This window comes from Polypterus senegalus, chromosome 18 (genome assembly GCF_016835505.1).
Source record: "Polypterus senegalus isolate Bchr_013 chromosome 18, ASM1683550v1, whole genome shotgun sequence".
Lineage (NCBI taxonomy): Eukaryota > Metazoa > Chordata > Cladistia > Polypteriformes > Polypteridae > Polypterus > Polypterus senegalus.
Genome location: NC_053171.1, coordinates 45,270,169 through 45,292,500, shown reverse-complemented (window position 1 = coordinate 45,292,500; position 22,332 = coordinate 45,270,169). Strand labels below are relative to the sequence as shown.

The window sequence follows — 22,332 nt, the reverse complement described above, 5'->3', positions numbered from 1 at the left end:
TTCCAGTAAGGCTCTGCTTCACGATGACAATAAGTCTCAGGGACACACCCTACAAAAGGTTGCCATTGATTTGAGGCAACATTGCTTTCCTCCTGGACAAAACTATACGTTGCATTCTCAAAAGTAATCTCAGTGCACAGCTTGGTCATATTACAACCGGACTGCTGAACTGACAACGTGGTGTACAAAGAGATCCTTAACAGATAGTTACTGGTATATTTTCCCTCAGTTTAAAAAGGTTTTCCTTTCTTTTTAATAAAAATTTAAAAGCAGTTCTTCGTTGCTGCGAAGCGCGGGGATTTTGCTATATACAGTATATATATATATATATATATGTAGATATATATATAGATCTGTATATATATGTATATATGTGTCTGTGTATATATATATGTGTGTATGTATGTGTATATATATATGTATGTGTATGTGTGTATATATATGTATATTTATCTGTATGTATGTATGTATATATATATGTATACTGTATATATATAGATATGTGTATATGTAGATATGTTTATATGTATATATGTTTATATGTGTGCGTGTGTTTGTGTGTGTGTGTATATATATATATGACAGCAACACTCATAACAGTGACAAAGCAATTACATTGACAATCATGTTACGTTATTTTTAAAATGTTTCCTTTTCTTTTTCATAACTTCTTTAACACACTACTTCTCCGCTGCGAAGCACGGTATTTTGCTAGTATTATCATATGTACAACAGTGCAATGAAATGTATATATGTGCATACCAACTAACAATTATAAACAATACAGTAATAAAATACAGCATGACATTATTTTTTTAAATTTGTCAGACTTACAACTTAAATGTATGCATACCTACGAGGTAACAATCACCATAGCACAACACGGTGATAAGATGAGATAGGATAGGTTCAGGTTAGTTTATTTGTCCCCATAGGTAGTTCTGATGTATAGTATAGCATAGCATAGCATAGTATAGTATAGTTATTTTCATTTTGCCTCTTTCAGCAGAAGCAGGGGATCTAGTCTCATATAGTACACTATAGCAGAGCATATTGTCATATGTTCAAAAGTACAGCGAAATACAACCTTGCATCTCATTTACAAAGTAACAGTCAAAAACAAATTCACAGTAATGAAATTCTCACACCATTACATCATTTACCTGTCATTTATCAAATATAATCAAATTAAATGTATGTATAATTGATAGGCAGTAGTCACCATAGCTGAGAGAAGAATATAAAGAAATCACACCGTATGATGTAGCTTCGGAATTCTAGGGTTACATCCCAGTCCACAGATCTCTATGCCTTTGTGGTTTTGCTCTGGTTTATATGGTTTCCTGAGACATGCAGGCTAGGTTGACTGGTGATAGTAAACTGGCACTGTATGAATGAATTTGGTTGTAGTCGTGAGTATGACATATGTACTGGCATCCCATCACAGGTCAACTCCTTTCTTAGGTCACATGCTGTTAAAAGAAGCTCCAGCCCCAGGGAATCCTGTATTGCAAAAAAGGTTTTGAGAAGTTATTGATTTTTTTATACGTTACGTTACTTCATTTACAAATGGCGTAAAAGATACATTCGTTGTTCGGTGGGAGACACTGTGGTTATCCCTTTTGCTCACAGAGTTTACTTTTTTCTCTGTGTGCACCTAGATTTTCGAATGCTCACCCACAACCCCATATATCCAACATGATCGTGATGTGGAAATGTGTGCGTGAGATAAGCCATTTAAGTTTCTGCCTAGTTTTGATTGCTGCTGAGTTAAAACTACGATAGGAAGAAGGGGCAAAAAATGAGTGTGTTAAAATATATGCATCGGGCAATTTGGCTTTTAGTGGTTTGAATGTGCAACTCATGATCAAGATGAAGAGCAGAGGGCGCTGGTGCAGTGTAAGCGCCGGAGTCAGCGAGCCGCGCACGTCTCGGGAAAGGCTGGCTGTCTCACGCGAGTCCATGTCCGCCGCATACGGCAGAACCTTGGAATACTCGTCCCGCCCCTTTCAAATGAGGCAGCGGGTGCCAGAGTCGGAATCGCATAGTGAATTACTTTTTTCTGTGTTGTCCTGTTCTCGTAGTGCGCGGTCAGTCCACCCCCCACTCAGCTGTGGGTTGCGGACTGACCAACCCCCACTCCCCATTCCTAAGGAAGCCGTCCCCTCGCCGATTCGAGGCTGCAGCCCCTCTCAAATCGCATGTAGTTCCTGTGTCGGACACACAGAGCGCCCATTGTTAGCCCCCCTCCCCCGATGGGACTGGGCAGGAAACCCATGACTTCCTAGCACACAGGACGAGGGAAGACAGGAGCGCAGCCGTTCGGAGGACGGGATGCGGCGCTAGAGGAGCTGAAACTCCGGGAGAGGAACGGCTGAACTCTGAGAGGCCGAACAATGAGCCGCGGGAGGGAGGACGGCGGCAGTGGCGGCGGCGGAGCTCCGGAACTTCGGGACAAGAGAATGCTGAAGTGCGTGGTGGTCGGAGACGGTGCGGTGGGCAAAACTTGTCTGCTCATGAGCTACGCTAACGACGCCTTCCCGGAGGAGTATGTGCCCACGGTGTTTGACCACTACGCAGGTACGGCTCCCTCAGCTGGGGGAAGTTGCTGATGTGAATGACTGGATGTCAAGGTGGGGTGTCATAGGTTTGTGTGCCTACAGGAAGACGCGGAAGTTGCGTGTGTGGGTGACCCGAAGGCACATTGTATATTAGGTTGGGAGCACGGAGACACGGGGCTATACTCTACGCTCTGATAATACGTGGGACTTCATCCCACCTTGTGTCCCTGGTGCACAGAGATGGGGGTGTAAATACCGCCAGACGCTAGGTTCGAGCTAATCGCTGAACTGAGAAGGCAATCTAAACTATCAGTCCTAATATTTCTTTGTAAAATCGGAGCCATTAGGGAATCGCACAGTAGTAAAGAATTGACGAGAAACACTAAGTGTAAAGACACAGGAAGATGTCAGCATTTTATGCGAGTGGAATTGTAGATGAGGTGTCCATCCATTTTCAGTCTTAAAAGTCAAATTGAGGGTCATGGTGGCAGGTATAGGAAGTATTGTGGCACAAATGACTTTTCAGAAGCTGAATTTTATTGTGCTTTATATTTTTAGTTAGTGTGTGCTGGCCTCCTTTATGTACAATAAACAATCTACTCTTTTAATGAGCATTTCAGTCAAGGCCAGCCATATATGGAAAGAATGTGATGTGGACTCTAACGTGAAATACAGAATACAATAACAATTGCAGAGTTTTCTCATATTTCAGATGCTTTTTTTTTTTTTTTTGAAAATGTGATGTCCAGGCAGTGCAGACGTTTACACCATACCGTTCTGTCAAGTAAATTATAATCCATTCTCACATCAGATTATTCACATTTGCAGCTTTGACTGAGTACATAGAACAAAATATAATTAAAGCCAAGATAGAGCATATATGACAGGTTTCTAATGCTACTGTATTTTTCAGTGCTTCTTTTAGATTTTTAATTGTGGGACTTTTTTGCCACTCTGCTGGAAGACGCAGACCCAGAAAACGTGTGGATGGATGGACAGTGTCTATATTTGTACTTGCTAGAAATGATTTTGGTTGTTAATTTTGCAAATTCAAAAATGTATTGAGAATTACAAGACATTGCCACCATACTGTCTTATAAACAGTTAAAGTGATTAAAGTTGTAACTTTACAGACCAGAGTTCAGTTTCTGGGCCCCAGTCATTATCTGTCTGGAGAGTGCATGCTCTGCCTGAGACCTCTGGGATTTCCTTTCAAATCCCAGAGACAAATGTCTTAAAATTGACCTAATATTTGTGGTGATGTCCATTTGCTCTGTTGTTGGTGATTGAATGTATTCATTGATATCACACAAATTTGTTGCATTTGGGTATGTCGTAATGGGATAACACGGATGAACTGGTATTGATTGCATCCAGGATTGTCTCTGGCTCTTGATCAAACTGTAAGGAAAAATTATGTTGAGACATGGCTGAAGGTACTGTAACAAACAGGCAAGAGGAAGAGGACATTTTTCGGGATGTGAATGACTGCTGGAAAAATTGTGGAAGGAAGGCATCACAGTTTGTTTTGTTAACCCTCACTGTAAGCAGTCTTCAGTGCTAACAGCAGAGCTCAGAAAGGTTGTGTAAGGCACATTACAGTGACAGGAGTCAATGATACTTCACCACATTGAAATAACTTTGCCTTGCTTAGATTCTTTGTTTTAATGAACATCTTTGATACATGTTTAATCTTTCTAATCTTTTACACATTATTGCAAAGGCAACATTGGCAATTGAGGCTTCTGCAAAATAAAATGTAATTCTTGACAATATAGTGTTAATAACTAGTGGTACCTTGGAAAATTAAAGATAAGTTTGTCTGTAGGTTGATATTCTCATTATGTAATGTAAGCTGGATTGCAGCCACTTGCCACATTTCCATATGGCTCTGCTCTAGTTTATCAGTTTAGTTGCAACGCCCAGTCTGATGATGTCCACATGCGTTTTGTCATTCCTTATTAGAAGTGTAGTTATAACAACTTACTCAATTTTGGTCTTACTTTCCTGCCTTTTAAATGATTGTTTCACCTTTCCATCACACAGACCTGCAGCAGCTGTTCCTTTGTTTTGGCAGGCACAGTTGCTTTCATCTAAAAGTCTGACTGTAAGTAATTCATGGAGCTAAGTAGGTGATTTGTAAAAACTGTCGTCAGGGGCTGTACAATCCTTAAACCAACCAACCGACCTCTTGTCGGTTTAATAGATATTTGTGAGAAAACTGAGCGAAAGATATCTTTGGTGATGGAGTCGCACAATAATAAAAACATACAGTGTAGTAATGCAGAAGACTAAGGTATTGTCCAGCCTTCTTGTGTTTCCTTTCATGGAATGAATAAATATCTCATTGACCCTTGTCAAGAACAATGCATAGGTAAGCAAAACAGAGAGAGAGAAATAAAAGATTTCTTAATTTCTTAAACATGCAATCAATCAATCTTCATCGCACCTTTAATATCATATATTGTCAGGGTGGGCACTTTGTAGCACAACACAGTATCAAACTGACAATTCTGAGTTTGAGACACAAGTACAAAGAAAACAAGAATTCAGTAAACAAAGTCTTGGAAAGCTTTGACTGCTTCAATAGGGGAAACACACAAAAGTTGACTTAAACGAGAGGATCCCTAACCCAGTAAAGCACCATAGAGTCCATGTCCAAGAGGGTGTGATGGTGTTTTCAGCTTCAAGTTAAATGGAGCCTTACAAACACATCTAGGAGGAGACATCCAGAGGGTAGGAGCCACAAAGCTAAATCAATGTTCACCAAGAGCTATGTAATATGAGAGTGGGAAAACTGGCGCCTGTTATACTCTGGGATACTGTGCAGTGTAAACAAGTCTTCTCAAGTATTGGTGCTGTCAGCATATTAAGTTAATAGTGGATCTTTCTAGATGATTCTGTAAATGATACTAGCCATTGCAGCAGAGGTGTCATGTAATCATAACTCTTGATCGGAGTCTGGACCAGAGCTGCTATATTTTGATATTGAGGAAAAAAGAAAGTGATTTCAGTCTGCCTGTTTGCTCCTTCATTCATGTGCCTGAAGCTTTATTGAGAGGTATATTATTGGTGTCTTTTTTTTTTTATATATATATAAAGTGAAAGTTCTGTTGTTTGTTTAGTTTCTTGTGGGTATGGACCACCTTATGTTCAGATTGTGAGAGAATGATCACTGAGACCTGCACTGGCAGTGTTGAGCCTAAAAGATATTTATTAAAACTTAAGACTTTTTCTGTGAGTGTTTTCTGGGGCAGGACAACATGGTAATACGCAGGTTAGTACCACTGCCTGTCAGATTAAGTATCCTCGGTCAAACTCCTGCACATGGTTACTGTCCATGTGGTGTCTGCATGTTCTCTCAGTGTCTATGGGGTTTCCTCTGGGTACACTAGTTCTCCTCCAACAACCGCAGAGATAAGGGTTATTGGCAGTTTTGCATTGGAGTGTGTGTGTGTGTGTGCACGCACAAGTGGGTCCTGTGTTGGACTGACAGCCCCATCCATCAAGATTCCTGCCTTATGCCCATTGCTGCCAAGATTAGTTTTGTCATCCACCACAAAAACCCTGAATTTGATTAAGTGGGTTTAAAATTGCTAATATTATATTTCCTAAAACACTTCTGATCTTGAACTTTTCAGTTTCCCACAGTTTAAGATGGGACAAACAATTATCAATCAAATGCCAACATTTTCCTTTTTTGTGTAAAGAAGACCTTATGATAGATTTAGGAATAAAAAAAATGGCAGTGTGTGAGACTAACACATGTAAGTGCTACCATATTCATCTTAAATTCCTTTGAATGTTTTGCTGCTTTTAATGAGCATTAAGTTGTCCTAAAGTCTTGGTTGCTCCTACTGATGCTGCACAGATCCAAGACCCTTACTGATTAACATAGTAGAGTGTAGGTGACCATGTCCACCTTTGTATACAGTGTAGAGAAAACTGAACATTTGATTGGCAAATATATATTTTGTCTCCATTTGATCCCAAAATTTAATTAAGAAAGTTCAGTAAATGAAAACATGAATAGTCAAGACAGAGAGGGTTTCCTCACTTGCACCTTTGTCTCATAATTGTACACCGTGGTGCACAAGAGTTAAGAGAGCAACAGAACAGGTGGGCCACACACAGAAAGAGGTGACAGGTTATTACCATAAGTGTAATGCAGTTAACACATTTCTTCTAGTAAAATATTAAAAATGTTCTTGCTTTTGGTGCTGTATTTATGTTTTTCCTTTGTGATGTTCTTTCTGGAATATAACATGTGTTCTCAGATCCAGATAGTCTGGGTCATGGAAGCTAAACCTTTCCTGGTAGCATTGGTTAAAAAAAATAAGAACCAACGCAGCAAAGGGCACCAGTTCATCACAGGGCAAGCGTCACACCAAAACTCACTCACATTGAACTGTGTACATGCAAGTGTTTGGGTTGTAGGAGGATATATCTGGAGAAAGGTTCACATGAACACAGGTTGAGTGTGCAGACTCCACAAAGACAACAATCTAGCACAGGATTTCACTCCATGATGATGGGTCCATCATACAGTAGCACTAACCACTATTACACTTCTCACCTCTTTTCTTATCAATAATAGTAAACTAATAAAACCTCACATTGGTGCTTCATCTTGGGCCATTTGTTCCACAGTGCAGAAAGGTTAGGCTTTGAATTCCAACAACCCAATGCTGGCTTTGTGGATTCAGAAAATGGATGCACTGACAGAAGGTGAAATTCACAATACAAGCCTAAATGAATATTCTGAGTAAAAAAAGTTTAGATTCAACCCTCATAGGTTTGTCTTTGTCAGTGGGACTTATAATACAATACAAACTTATTTTTTGTATAGCACTCTTCACTGAGTGCAGATGCAGAGTACTCTGAACAATTCTCAGTTAAAGTTCAAGTATAGATTATACAAATTTCTAAATACCGAACTGGTACACATAAATGCAGATTTGTTAAAACACTCAAAGAGCAAGATGGAAACTAATTAAACATAAATGGAAACCAACAATATCTGTCCATTAATTTATCAGTGAACTATAGCCAGTTGACAATAGTGGAGATTAAAATCCTACAAGAGAAAGTCACAGTCCTGGAGATCTCGGCCAACTGGTCATTTACCCTTCTGCTGCTCTGTTTCTGCTTCTGCTTGTGCTTCTACCAAAAAGAAGCTGTGCATTTACATTTTTTTTCTCAGTTTATTTTATATTTTTTATAATTTGACAAGGTAGGACATCTCAAATAAAGTGTGAGTTGATCCAGTGCTCCACAAGTCTAGTCATACAATCATCTTCACATGTGTACTTGCTTATGTGTGACAAGGGCTGGCTATGTGTCATGTTTCCCTATGCAGGTAGCTATCTCTGCTGCACTTCTTACATTTTGAGTATTTTAATTGGTGCGCTAATTGTGGAGGATCCTGCTTCACTGCCCCAGAAGACTGGGTTTGAATCTCAGCCTAGTGAAAGTTGGTGTGGATTTTCCTCCCACTTTTCACAGATGTGACATTTAAGTTGCCAACTTTATCCCTGTTTGAGTGGATTGGCATCACATCCTGGAATGCTTTTATGGTTTTGACTGCTGTACATCTATCCCCGATATTGATTAAGCAGAAATGGAAAGTTGATGGATGGCGTGTGAATAGTGGAAGCAATTTGGGAAATCCTGTTTTGATTTCTGTCTTCCTTGAACTCTGTTTTCCAAGAGACACACTAAATGTCAATGATTTTTTAGTTCTACATACTGTATGTGTTGATGGGGAGTGCTGAATGTTTGGAAGGTTTATAAGAATCCAAGCCTTGTGCAAATACAGAGTGAAAGTATGCAGTGCACACACGGCCGCATTCCTCCAATATTCCTGGTGTAAATACAGCTGGGCAGGCTGGCAGAAGTGCCATGTAGGAATTCAACACGGCATGTGTGTTTCTCAAATTGATTGGGCAAGTGTTTGTTCCTGAGTCACAGTTCACTTCAGCAAATGGACCAGAAGCGAGTAAGCAGCTGCAAAGTAAGAGTGCCTCACTGACGTCAACATTTCGAAGTGGTGAGTCATCTGAATGGCCTACAGTGGGACTATGCAGTGGGACGGCACCTCTGTCAGTCTCTGCTAGTTGCTCTTTTCTTTCTGTGACTTAAATTTTTGAAATGTCCAGTATTAAAAGGATGCCTCCACCTTTTGTGATGCTTTCTGCATCAGGCTTTATTTATGTATGCAGGTTCAATGAAACTTATAGTGCCTACAACTGGCTTGCTTGCTTGCCTATGACACCATGCATGGCAACTGGTATATCTTCACTAAAAGAGAAAAATAATTTTAGGTGTCACAGACCACAAGTTAAAAATTAACTAAGAATCCATCCTGAAAATAATCTTTATTACTTTCCTTTCTGTTAACTTAAACACTTGTTCACAATGTGTATGTGAGTGTGTCACTCCTGAGATGAAGATATTTCAGAGCATGAGTCCTCATGAGCCTTTTCAGTGGGGCAACCCAAACCTTCCAGTCCAGGCAAGTGTATTTTCTTATCTCCATGAAGATAACAGGATTTGCACTGTTTAAACCGTCCTGGCCTGGAATGATACCTGTGGTGATCTGTTTGTAACCAGGCCTTAGCCATCCATTCTTAATGCAAAAGCAGCTGGGCTAAACAAATCCAAATCGTATTATGTGATATCATCTACTGTTAAATTCTGCTACATACTTCTAAAATTTTTTATTTGTATACTGTATTGAGGATTTGTTCTGTTCTGTGTATTGTATTGTATTGTATTGACCCCCTTCTTTTTGACACCCACTGCACGCCCAACCTACCTCGAAAGGGGTCTCTCTTTGAACTGCCTTTCCCAAGGTTTCTTCCATTTTTCCCTACTGGGGTTTTTTGGGAGTTTTTCCTTGTCTTCTTAGAGAGTCAAGGCTGGGGGGCTGTCAAGAGGCAGGGCCTGTTAAAGCCCATTGCGGCACTCCTTGTGTGATTTTTGGGCTATACAAAAATAAATTGTATTGTAATTTTTAGTAATGGTGGTGCTTGCCTTAACATTCGGCCAGTGCAATATACAGAAAGGCTAGTTACTTAAGATGAAAAGTATTTTGAGTTTGTGCTGCTGAATATCTGTTTCATTTTGTCTTTTTGAAAAGGGAGTCTTCTTTAACTTGTTATGATCACCAAGTTCAGGCACAAGGCTGTCCGCATACAGCAATCCGTCTCTGAACATTTTTGCTGGACCTCATCCACTTGTTTGTGTTTCAAGCTAATTAGGGACTACAAAAAGACCAAATGTCTAGTCTCAACTCCTGCATTGCTCTGGATGATGACAGAATTGGCTCCAGTTCCCCATGACCATACAATTAAATTAAACAAACTTTGAAAATGGATGGATGGATGGAAGGATTAATGAATCCAAGTCAGTCAACCTTTGGCATTAAAACATGCCTTGTGGATTGTGTAAATATTGGTGAAGGAAAGCTGCTTGGTGATATTAGTTGCAGGCATTTTAAGTTGGCATAAAATTCTCCTGCAATTGGCATTCCAATTTAATGTGCATCCAATCTGTGCTGAATCTTGAGCTGTGCCAATTTAAACTTGCCTGTTATGTTAAGTCATGTGTGTTAATGAAAGAAAATTGCTCAACCGTGCATTCTGTGCACTGTATATATTGCCAGTTGGCATAGAATTCTACACATTATGACGTTGCATGTTAGTATCTGTTTTGTGTCTGCTTTATCTTAGTGCAGTGTTATTCTGACTTGCCAGTTATGCTATGCCATGTTGTTCAAAGGCAATTACTTGGTACTCTACTCCATGTAATTTGGGTATCTGCAGTTGGTTTAAAGCTCTACCATTAGGGCTTGGCAATAATACTATTCCATGTGTGCTAATGAAACCGTTGAAGGAAAGTTGCTCAGAGCTTCATTCTGCTTACTGAAGGCAACTAAAGTTGGCATAGCATTCTACAGCATTACAGTCATCCAAGTCAATGTCCCTCTGATATTTTTATAGAGGGGGCATCTCAGGATGACATACCCTTGTACCAATTTGTGACATTCTAGTTTAAGAACTACTTAGTATCTACAGCTGCTGTATTTTTTGTGTTTTGTCTTTCAGACTTGCCAGTTATTTTAAACTATGTCTATTAATGAAATTGTTGTTAAGACAATTACTCAGTGATACGCCCACAGCGGGCATCTCAAGTTGGCAGGGCAATCTATTGGATGATGGCTTTTAGTAGCTTAGCTGTTCCTAGCTGCCAGTTATTCTTGTGTTTGTGAATGAAACTGTTGTTAAGACAATTTCTCAGTAATACGCTCTTACAACTGTGGGACAGCATGTCTACTAAATAATGTCATTGCAGCTTAATGCCTATCTAGTGTTGCACTGGACCATTCAGACTTGCCAGTTATGTTATGAAATGTTATATACAAACTACTCAGTGACCCACTCTGCCCATTATAGTCTTCATAGATGGATATTTGTGAGCAGAAAAGGCAACGCTAGCCCTTCAGGCTTCAGTTTAGGAGAAGTAATTTGCCATCTCACCGTTCATGCTGTGCATTTACTGTCTAATAAAGGTGACACCAGAAGTACAGTATGTGTTTTATTCCACATCAATAGGAGAAATGTTGCATGTTGCCCCGAGAAAACTCATCGCTCAGTGTAATTTGAATCTTTTTCACCATATCATATATCCTATCCATCCATCCATCCACCCATTTATTGAACCTGCTTAATCCAGTTGCAGGATGGACACGGCAGTCTGTCATAGGCCATACTCCTACAGGGCCAATTTAGAGTTTCCAGTTAGCACAATGTACCTGCCTTTGTGTTCAGTTTATATTCCAGACAGTGAAAATTGTAAAACTGAAGGAGGCTGCAAACACCCCATTCTCTACATCCCAAGAGGCCTATTTCCGCTGTGGTAGATTTCATTTACTGGTTTTGTTTAGACTGCCACAGATATTTCCAAAGGATTTCCAAAGGACTGGGTAAATGTATAAATTGAGCTTGACAAGGCTGAAAAGAGTTGCATCTGGGTCACTTGTTGTGGAGCAGAGCCTCAGGCTTTCTATACTCTGGCACTAAAAGTTTTCACTTTGAAGGTGATGAGTGGTCATGTGTATCTTGGGTCCTGTGATTGTGGGTTTGTCACATGAACTGGCAGTTGCTGAGATCTTAGACATTATGTAGTGCCCTGGGATCAGAGTGCTAGAGTGTGATCCTGTTCAATTTTGACAGATATGAAGGAGATGATATTTGCTTTCCAGGTATGAAGAAGCCAAGCAGCCATGCAAGGTACAAACTGTTGGGTAATTTATTGGGTGTCTGTGTTGAAGACTTGAGAGAATGAGGATGGCATTAGACCTGCAAGTGAAAAAGACGTTACATTTTGAAAAGTAATTTGAAGGAGATATATAGACAGACGTAATATTTGCATAGCACACTATGAGTATAATTTGAATTTCTATACAAAACTAAAGGTAGTGTCTCCTAGACGAGCAACCCCTGACTGCATACTCAGAATAATGACAAATGAGTCCAAATATATACAAAATGATGAATTTGTCATTAAAATAGGGAGGGATGATTAGCAGGCAGCGTGGTGTAATGTCTTAGACATATTAACTTTAAGTGTTTCTGGTTCATTATATACCTCTGCCTCACTTTATGATTTTAAGCAAGTCACTTAACATGCCCTACGCTCCCATCTATAAAATATATAGAATCTGCAGATATGTGTAATGTATCCTGATATGGTAAATTGTCCTAGATGACAACTTTTTTCAAATACATAATAATTTTATTATTAGTACTAGGAAATATGTAGACCTCTGGTAAAATAAAGGTGGTTCATATAGAGTATACTGAACAGTTCTATTTTATCCATACATTCTTCTGTTTTCAGTATAAGAAAAATACCACTTAAACAGAAGCTGTAAGAAAGGTGTGAACCCCAATAATTTCGTAGAGGTTGCTGCTGCTGAGGTTTTTTGCTCCACGAGTGCATATTGCATCACAAGCTTTTGGCTAAGACCAAGACCAAGATCAAGGTGCTAGCCACAGTGAGTAACTGCATGGCAGATGGACAGAACCCTTAACAAGGTTTGATCCCTATACGGGAATGCAGAAAGTGCGTACACCTGAAAAGCCCCAATAAGGGTGAAAAATATGTTGTGTACTGTTGGTATTGTTTGGGCGATGCTGTATCACTTATCTATGAGGACGTGGTGGATGTTTGATAACTGGTCAACCAACAACAAACATTACCTGCCAGGTAACCACCTAAAATTATTAGATTGCGATTCCTAAAAATGTAATACTGTACTCCAATCTACACCCCGCTGTGGCGCAGTGTCAAAGGCTTCGTCACAGGTGCTGATATCAAAGGCAAAAAGTGTGTATGACTGATGGGCCCCAATAAGGGTAAAACATGTATTGTATACTCTGTGTATTGTTTGGCAGATAGTGCATTACACACACATATATATATATATATATACTAGCCATGTGCGCCCAACTACGTTGCGTGTTAAAGTTGTCTGTGAAGGGCTCCCTGTTTAAACGCGGCTGCCAGTCGTGAACTGGGCCCTTCGTCACACAGCATTATGATTTTTTATAAGGGAAACAAAATTACAAAAGAAAACCCTTGGACATTGATTCGATAGGAACGGCCTACTTGGAATCACTGTCCGAATTGTAATTATGTGGTGGTGTGGGAGCATTTCTGCTTCTGTCCTTTCACAGTCCATCTTGTTTTCACGACGCTATCGTCTCCTCTCACGATGTCTTCTCAACCTTCCTCCAATCTCGCAGGTTGCTTTGTGGCAATCCAAAGAGTAAGGCAATATACATGGAGCAATGGTTATAAAAGGGGGACACATAGGTATCCAGGCTCTTTAAAGCATTAATAGGGATCACTTCACTGATGAAAGCATATATATATATGTATGTATGTATGTGTATATATATATGTATGTATGTATGTGTATATATATATGTATGTATGTATGTGTATATATATATATATATATATGTATGTATGTATGTGTGTATATATATATATATGTATGTATGTATGTGTGTATATATATGTATATGTATGTATGTATGTGTTATATATATATATGTATGTATGTATGTGTGTATATATATATATATGTATGTATGTATGTGTATATATATATATATGTATGTATGTATGTGTATATATATATATATATATATATATATATATGTATGTATGTGTGTGTATATATATATATATATATATATATATATATATATGTATGTATGTGTGTATGTGTGTATATGGAGATATATATATATATGTATGTATATATATGTATGTATATATGTATGTGTGTATATATGTATGTGTGTGTATATATATATATATATATATAGTTACATAGTTATGCTGGAAAAAAAAGTACATCCGCTTTCAATTCTTAGGTTTTTAGGGACATTAAAAAATAATTTTATCAGCTCTTGAAATTAGGTAAATTCAATTTCAGATGAACAACAAAAAAAATACATTCTTTGCATTTATATAGCACTTTTCTCACTACTCAAAGCACATGAGATATTACACCTTGCCATTATTTATATAACAAAAACTAAGCCAAGATGCTGAAGCAGTTTATGAAAAGTTAAGTACACTCTTACTGCTACAATAGGAGTTAAGAGGGTAAGTAGCAGCCAGGTGCTGGTAATCAAATGTCCAGATCATCAGCAAGTGTGACCACCTCTATAAAAGCAGATGTTTTGACAGTTTGCTGGTCTGGGGCATTCATGCGTGTGTTAACACAATGACAAGGAGGAAAGATATCAGCAATGATCTTAGAGAAGCCAATGTTGCTGCTCATCAATCTGGGAAGGGTTATAAGGCCATTTCCAAACAATTTGAAGTTCATCATTCTACAGTGAGAAAAATTATTCACAAGTGGAAAACATTCAGGACAGTTCATAATTTTTCCAGGAGTGGATGGCAAAATAAATTCACTGCAAGGTCAGACCATTCAGTGCTTAGAGAAACTGTTAAAAAAAAAAAAACAAATTTCAGACTCTACAGGCCACAGCATGTAAAATGTTAAAGTTCATGACAGTACAATTAGAAAAGGACTGAATAAGTATGGCTTGTTTGGAATCGTTGCCAAGAGAAAGTCTCTTCTCTCTAAAAAGAACATGGTAGCATGGTTTAGGTTTGCAAAGTTGCATCTGAACCAACCACAAGATTTTTGGAACAGACAAGACCAAAGTGGAGATGTTTGACTGTAATATACAACACCACATTTGGTGAAAAGCAAACGCAGTATATCAGCGCAAACACTTCATACTAATTGTCGGCCACAGTGGTGGAGGGGTGATTTGGGCTTGTTTTACAGCCACAGGACCTGGGCACCTCGCAGTCATTGACTCGACCACGAACTCCTCAGTATACTAAAGTGTTCTAGAGTTAAATGTGAGGCCATCTGTCCAACAGCTAAAGTTTAAACGAAATTGGGCATACAGTAGGGCAGTGCCCAAGCACACCAGCAAATCTACAACAGAATGGCTGAAAAAGAAAATAATCAAGGTGTTGCAATGGCCCAGTCAAAGTCCAGACCTCAACCCGATTGAAATGCAGTGGCAGGACTCTAAGAGAGCTATGCATATATGAATGTCCGCAAACCTTAATGAACTAAAGAACATTGTAAATATGAGTGGGCCAAAATTCCTCCACAATGATGTGCGAGACTGATAAAGTCATACAGAAGATAATTACTTCTAGTTAATAATTAATTAACTACAAGTTATTGTTGCTAAAGGTGGTCCTGCAAGCTATTGAATCATGGGGTGTACTTAGTTTTTCACACTATTCACATTATTTTGTAAAATAATGACACAGTGGAATCTGTTGTGTGTTGCTTAACACCTGAGATTAAATTTAAATAATTTTAGAACCTGGTAAGGGCCAGATGTTTTTTATGTCCTGATACGTAAAACCATAGAACTGTAGGAAGGTGTACTTTCTTTTTCACATGCAGATTATAGCAAAATCATAGAATAACAAAGCATAGTAACTGACAATTACGAACACATAATCACCTACAGCCTTACAGGGCCTTACAGGACAGACTTTGTCCCTGGTTGTGTGGTGGGGTGGATTCTCTACTTTTTCACCATCCACACTCCTATCTCACCACCTACTTTGCTATTTCTCCAGACTCATTGTCTGTGTGGTGTTTACCATCTCTGTCCCCCCTCTTTCTCATCCTGAAAGGCTTACTCTTATTCAGTAGCACGTAGGTTTGTTCCATTTTTGCCCCACAAGACCCCTTGAACTGGTGGTACAATGACATACATGTTTTTAGTGACAAGCTCAGATTTCTTCAATAAAGCCAATGTGAGAATTGAAACCACAAATTATTAGGTGTTTGAATTAAACAACTTAGCCACTAGATCATGATGTCATGTACTGAAGACAGCATTCCCCTTTTCTTATATTAGAGGCAATCTCCTTACTGTGTCATAAGACATTATTGCACAGCTTAGCCTAAAAAGTGCAAGGCCATCTTAACTCTTCTCATAGTCGATTTGAACTCTCTTGATTTTACAAATGAAGGGCAACATTTTGCTCTGAACTCTTCTTGTGTGTCCAAGTGTGCTGTTTTAGATTGATAGTCAATTTTGGGTCTTCTCCTTGCCCATGTTTTATTCTGTGTTCACTGTTTGTCATAGCAGAGCACCATTTAGATGCTCCTTTTCATCTGAACTAATGTAGACTTTAGACCATTGTGTGTGTGTTTAATTGAATAATATCATTCATAAAGGAGGGATGAACAAAAGGTAAACAATAACTATCTACATAAACAGGAAGCTAATGAAACCTCCATGAGCCTCACTAGAATGACTTTTGCCCAGTTATCCAGTAAGTTCACAACCCTCATTTTTCTCGCAACAAATCAGGTCTGTCTTTCCCTAACTCTGGTCTACTTTCCTGCCTGCTATTTAGCATTCACCTAGCTGAAGAGTCATTAAGCCCCTAGGTAAGAGTGCCCTCCAGTGGTCCTTTAGAACATTTAGTGCTGATATCCTAGGTAGCCTCTAGGACAGCAGGGCTACACTTAATATAGATGGGTAACTTCTTATTGCCCTCTGAATGTCCCCCACCATGAGTTTACTCTCTCAGGGGATTCATTACGGTTGACATGTGATGGGTTGTCTGCCATCAGCGCATAGCTACTGGTCTCTGGATGAGCTTAGGTCATGCCCTCTGATAACTTGGGACAAACTTGTGTGTACCTACACTGATTCTGATGGCATGAATCACAATGATAGATTACGTTTTTCTCACCTGTTTATCATGGTGGGCAGTGGATTTTCTCTTACTCAAATCTCTGACAAGGCTTACTCCTGTCGATCACCAAACAAGTGCAATGTTTACTCCTGCCAAGGCACTACTTTGCTTCCATCTCCGTGATGCTGACATGTTTCTCAGTAAATATGTGTCAGATACTTCAGGTAATCACTAGGCAAAATATGGGTTGTTTACAGTCCGTCTATTTTGCATTCCCTGTATGCAGTGTTGTGCCCAGCACAGTTACACTGGGCACCTTGTAATATAGGAGTGTGACTCACAGTTCCAGCAGACACGGAAAGCCACAGACATACGGCTCAGGTGGGATGTCCAAACCCCCCCCAGAGCAGGAGTGACTGTTAAAGTGGTTAGGGGAGTCATCTGTGAGTGTAAATTAAGTAGGTCTTTCATTTTTATTCTTCTGAATAGGCAAGGTCATTGGACCTTGAACATACACAGAATGTGTGTGTAAGCTGGATCTGCTATTGAAACTCATCTCCATACATGACAAACAGGAGCCCGTGTGCAGTCCAGCAGGAAATAGACATAAAGGTGTTTCCTGATTTAAATGAAAACTAGACAGATTTAAAAATCCAGTTCCTGGTGTATATTTGGAAACTTTTGGGCGCTGTCATCCTGAGCACAGCAGGATCATAAGAATCTTAAAGGGAGGAATACCACCACTTGAACCTGCATCCCATCTCTACTGTGTGACCCAGCAATGCAACACATTTGTCCAGTTTTGTTAACTTGGCATTGTAACTAGAGTTACTTATGACTAAAAAGAAAATATCCCACGTATCCCCTTTTCATTCTTTTTTTGAATACACAGTTTCCATCCTTGATGGGACAGCAGTCCAGCACGGGTACATTAATTTAGAGTATCACACAGATTTTAGGAAAGTAACTAGACAAAACAGAAGATTAGAGGAGAATATTCAACCTCAGTGCAGGCAACGACTGAACTGGGATTTGAATACTAGTTCTTAGATCTATGAGACAGCAGCACTAACCACTGTGTCACTAATGTGAAAAGTCTTTTTTTTTTTTAAACCATCAGTGTATCCTTCCATCAATCAGGATGTCTCAATACTAATGTCATGCTGTACCACCAGTGGAGATTTAGAAACATCCAAGGAGAATGTGCGCCTCTGAATATTTCAACCCTGGATGGAAACAGAACCTGGGGCCTTGTCAGTCCAGCTTTTCCATGGGCATTTCTTCCCTGGCCAGGGTGTTGGTAATAGATGGCTACTGCTTACAGCAGTCCTGCATTTAGACGATAACACCCTGAGCAGGATAAGAACTGTCATTATTCTCATTTGGTGTCTGTTGAGAAGAACTTGGTTAAAATGGGAAGTGTACACTCCAGACACAAAACTCCCAGTGTTATGGTTTTCAGAGTTCTGTTGTAAAAGTTCTCATATTTGAAATTTTTTGACATATGTTTCATTTTCAAATGTTAATTTTTATTTTCCTTACCATTTTTTCATTTAATGCAGTCACTGCAATTTGTCTCCTCTGTTGTTAAAAAGGGCAGCTCTGTTGCCACCACTTGACCCTTTGAAGATGTATCATGTAATGTCATCTTAAGGAGAGTATTTAAAATGGTGGCATGCTGTATCTAGAATCTGAAACTTTCAAATCTAAACAAAACTCTTCATGGAGTTACCTAGAACTAGGGAGTCAGAACTTTGCACAACTTTTAAGTATGGCTTTTTGTGTTTTGATTTTGGTTTCTCAGTTCTTTTTGATCCCTTGATCTTAACCTTTTCTTTAATTCTGGCCACGCGTTGCCTTATGTCTTCTTATTATTTACTCACTCTTTTCCCTCTGCTATTTCCAATCTTCCAAAATTCCAAATTTGCTCAGCCACTAAGCTTCAGCTTTACATCCTCCCAGTACATTGCGCTACATTAAAACTTTGTTTTTTTTTTTTGTTTTTTGTTTTTTTTTTGCCTTTCAGTTAATGTGACAGTCTCAGGGAAGCAGCACTTACTTGGACTCTACGACACAGCAGGACAGGTAGGAAAACTGCACTGGTAACCCTCACATTTTGAGCTCCTCAGCAGTCAAAAGTGACACCACAGGCCGTCTTTCAGAAAGTACAAGGGTAAAAGCAAGCGTCTTTTTAATGGGGATGTGCTGAGCAGGCCTGGGGCAAGGTGACTTTGTAGTGAAGTCAGTGGACTAAGTGGAGCCAATAGCTAGTTTGAATCTTGAAAAATTGATTTGATTGTTCTTTCTCTTTGAAAACTAAAAAACTGGCTGCCTGTGGGGACTTTTGTTTATTTGCTTACTGGCTCTGGGTTCACATTCAACCTTGCTGTGTGAGGAGGTGAAACAGAGATGGTTGTGACCTTACTGATTTTTTTGACGGTCACTAATGGCAGCTTGTCCAGAATAACACAGGACTGGGCAAGTGTAGTAGGGAACATCGAGACTGAGGGTGGGAAGGAGAAAGAGTGCCTGCCACTGTGAAGTAAGATACCCTCACAGTTTCAGTAGGAGTCAGAAGCCCTACTTACTTGTTTGGGAGAGGGGAATTCCCTTTAGCTCAGCTGGGTAAGCAGCTGCTCCTGACTGAGAGGCCCACGGTTCATGTTGGCCTTTTTATGTGAGACCATGAAGTGGAAAGGGATAGGGACCTCAATGTTGTTTGTTTTTTTTTTTTTGAAAGTGACAGTTGTCTTTCCATTTTGATCCCCCAAAACTCTCCCCCTTCAACCCCCAGTTTACTCAAACCACCTTTCATATTTTGTTAGCTTGAAGCTTGTTCCTTATTTGGAATCCTTACAAGTGTAAATTTACAGGGCCCATGGCCTCCATTTTTGTTGTTGGCAAAACCAAAAAATAGTGCCAGCACTGTAGGTCTAGGTGTTATTTTTCAACATGTGTGTTAGTAATTTACACAAAATCAAAAGAATTAAATTTGATAAAAATGAGACTTTAGTGTATGAATTCCTGACAAAGTCCATCCATTTGTTAATCTCATCTCATTTCTTATCCACTTTTCCTCATGAGGGTTGTGTTGGCAGCAGGCCAAGCAGGTCACCCCACACTCTCCTGGCCCCAGCTACACATTTTTGCTGTTCCTGGGGAATTCCCAGACATTCCCAATCAGTGAAGTGATGTCTTCCTTTCACCATGTCCTGGGTCTGCTGCAGGTTCTCTGCCCATTGGGATGCTTGAAGAGCAGCTCTAGGGGGAAGACATCCTTACAAAATGTCGAAAGCACCTAAACTTACTCCAATCGATCAGGAGAAGCAGCAACTCTACTTTGAGGCTCTTCTGGGCTTCTCGTGCTATCATGGAGTGTTAGCCTGGCCACACTGTGACGAATTCTAGTTTCTGGTACTTGTACTTGCATTCTGTATGTGTATAATACAATGTAGAGTCACAGTGACTCCGCGCCTATGCTGGCAACATCAAGTACACCCAAACCTGAACAGACTGTCAATCTATTTGAAGCATTTATTTAATACAAACACCAAATCCAGTCTCCTTTTTTTAACAATGAAGCATAGGAAGCACACCTGCTTTTTTCAATTTGGCCTGGTGCTAAGCTTCAACATAACTTTCATCCTTAATGAGATAGCATATATAGTCATTTGCAAAATAAAACAGTATTGCTAATTTTTCACTAACACCAGGATAAGGTAAGAACTCTAAGACAATGGCATACACTTTGCAATTTTTAAAACTTGTAGTCGAGCAACTTGCTCCCATTACACAAGAGAGATGCTGGTCATACATGTGCTGAAACTGTACAAGCACTGTCCAATTGGCTTGCCAAGATGTGGGTGCTCAGACCATACATGTAAATGGCCCTGATGGACAGGTTTACCCATTGACATTTCACAATTAAGCTTCACACATTCAAAAACAACATTGCAACAGACTTCTAAAAATGTCAACAAAGAAAACAGATGAGTTGCTGAATCTTGCTGAATTGTGCTGTGAAACTACAAAGAATAGAAAAAGGCGTAACTGGATACGTGGATGATTGAGACGGCGTAGGTAATGCGGTCTGTCTATTTTACAGAGATAAGTGGAGGCATAATCTATGTGATTTACTGCTGTCTGTGTTTATTTTGGGTCTAATGTTTCCTAAGATACTTTTGTCATTGGCCATCTAGCTGTATGTGTGTTGCTGTATTTTAGTTAGCCTTTTGAAATCAAAAGGGAGAAAATGAGCATGGCAACGGTAATATCCAATGTGCAATGTCCAGCTACTATACTCTCTGTGTCATGTCTATTGTGATTATTGTTGCCAAGTGCACACACACCCGGGATGCTGCACAAGGAATTGTGGGAAATTAGATGGCCACATTGCAAAACTAGTTTGCTTTTATAATACAGTGGGTAACTTATGTTGTATATTATTTGAAGTTGGAAAAAAAAATCTAATTCTTGCTTTGAAAGTGTAACAACAACAACAACATTTATTTATATAGCACATTTTCATACAAACAGTAGCTCAAAGTGCTTTACATATTAAAGAATAGAAAAATGAAAGACATAATTATAAAAAATAAATCAACATTAACATCGAATAAGAGTAAGGTTCAATGGCCAGGGGGGACAGAAAAAACAAAAAAACTCCAGACGGCTGGAGAAAAAATAGTGTATCCAAAACTTTTTTAAAAAACATGGCAAGGCTTAATTAAAACAAATTAGAACAAACATTCAACTATCCATCCATCCATTATCCAACCCGCTATATCCTAACACAGGGTCACGGGGTTCTGCTGGAGCCAATCCCAGCCAACACAAGGCGTAAGGCAGGAACAAACCCCAGGCAGGGGCGCCAGCCCACCGCAGAACATCCAGCTAGCTGAATGAAATTTCTGACATGATAGAAATTCTTCCAATGATACGATAGCACAGTGGTAAGATGCAATCGGGCATCGTGAATTCTCTAATAATGCAGGTGAAACTATGGCAGATGTTGCTGAAATTCAGGCTGATTCAGAAAATCAATCAGCGACTGCAAAGCTATCTGAAAATCGTGCCAAAACTGTACAGTGTGTGCCCGTCTTAATGAAGGCTGTACATGTACATTGATTACATCAAACATACAGTATCGTGGCAAACATCTGAATACATACCTACATCGTAGACAGGGCCGGATTTAGACTTGATAAGGCCCTAAGCTATTTGAGACATGGGGCCCTTTATAAGTCCAGATATTCTATGTAAGTGCCAAATATGATTTGTTTTGGGGGCCCTAAGCTATAGCTTGTGTAGCTTATACGTAAATCCTGCACTGATCGTAGATAAGGGAGAATTTCCTGATGTGCCAATATATTTTTCTGCTCTTGTTTCTGGTCGCTGTTTTTCCAAAGTTAAGCTTCTTCCTGCTACTTGTCAGCATTCTGGATTAGAGTTTGCAAGTCCATTTGGAAGCTGTGGATGGCATGTGTTTCTACAC

The 22,332-nt window shown here is 39.4% G+C and overlaps 1 protein-coding gene across 1 annotated transcript in view; it reads left to right on the top strand.

Moving 5' to 3' along the window:
* The first annotated feature begins 1,967 nt into the window (after positions 1-1,967).
* The window catches only part of rhoj (ras homolog family member J), a 35,692-nt gene continuing 15,327 nt past the window's right edge, over positions 1,968-22,332 (top strand). Inside the window, exons 1-2 of the mRNA XM_039741046.1 lie at positions 1,968-2,580; positions 18,865-18,923. Of these exons, the coding sequence (XP_039596980.1) occupies positions 2,397-2,580; positions 18,865-18,923 (243 nt within the window). The 5' untranslated portion in view covers positions 1,968-2,396. The remainder of the gene's footprint in view (positions 2,581-18,864; positions 18,924-22,332) is intronic.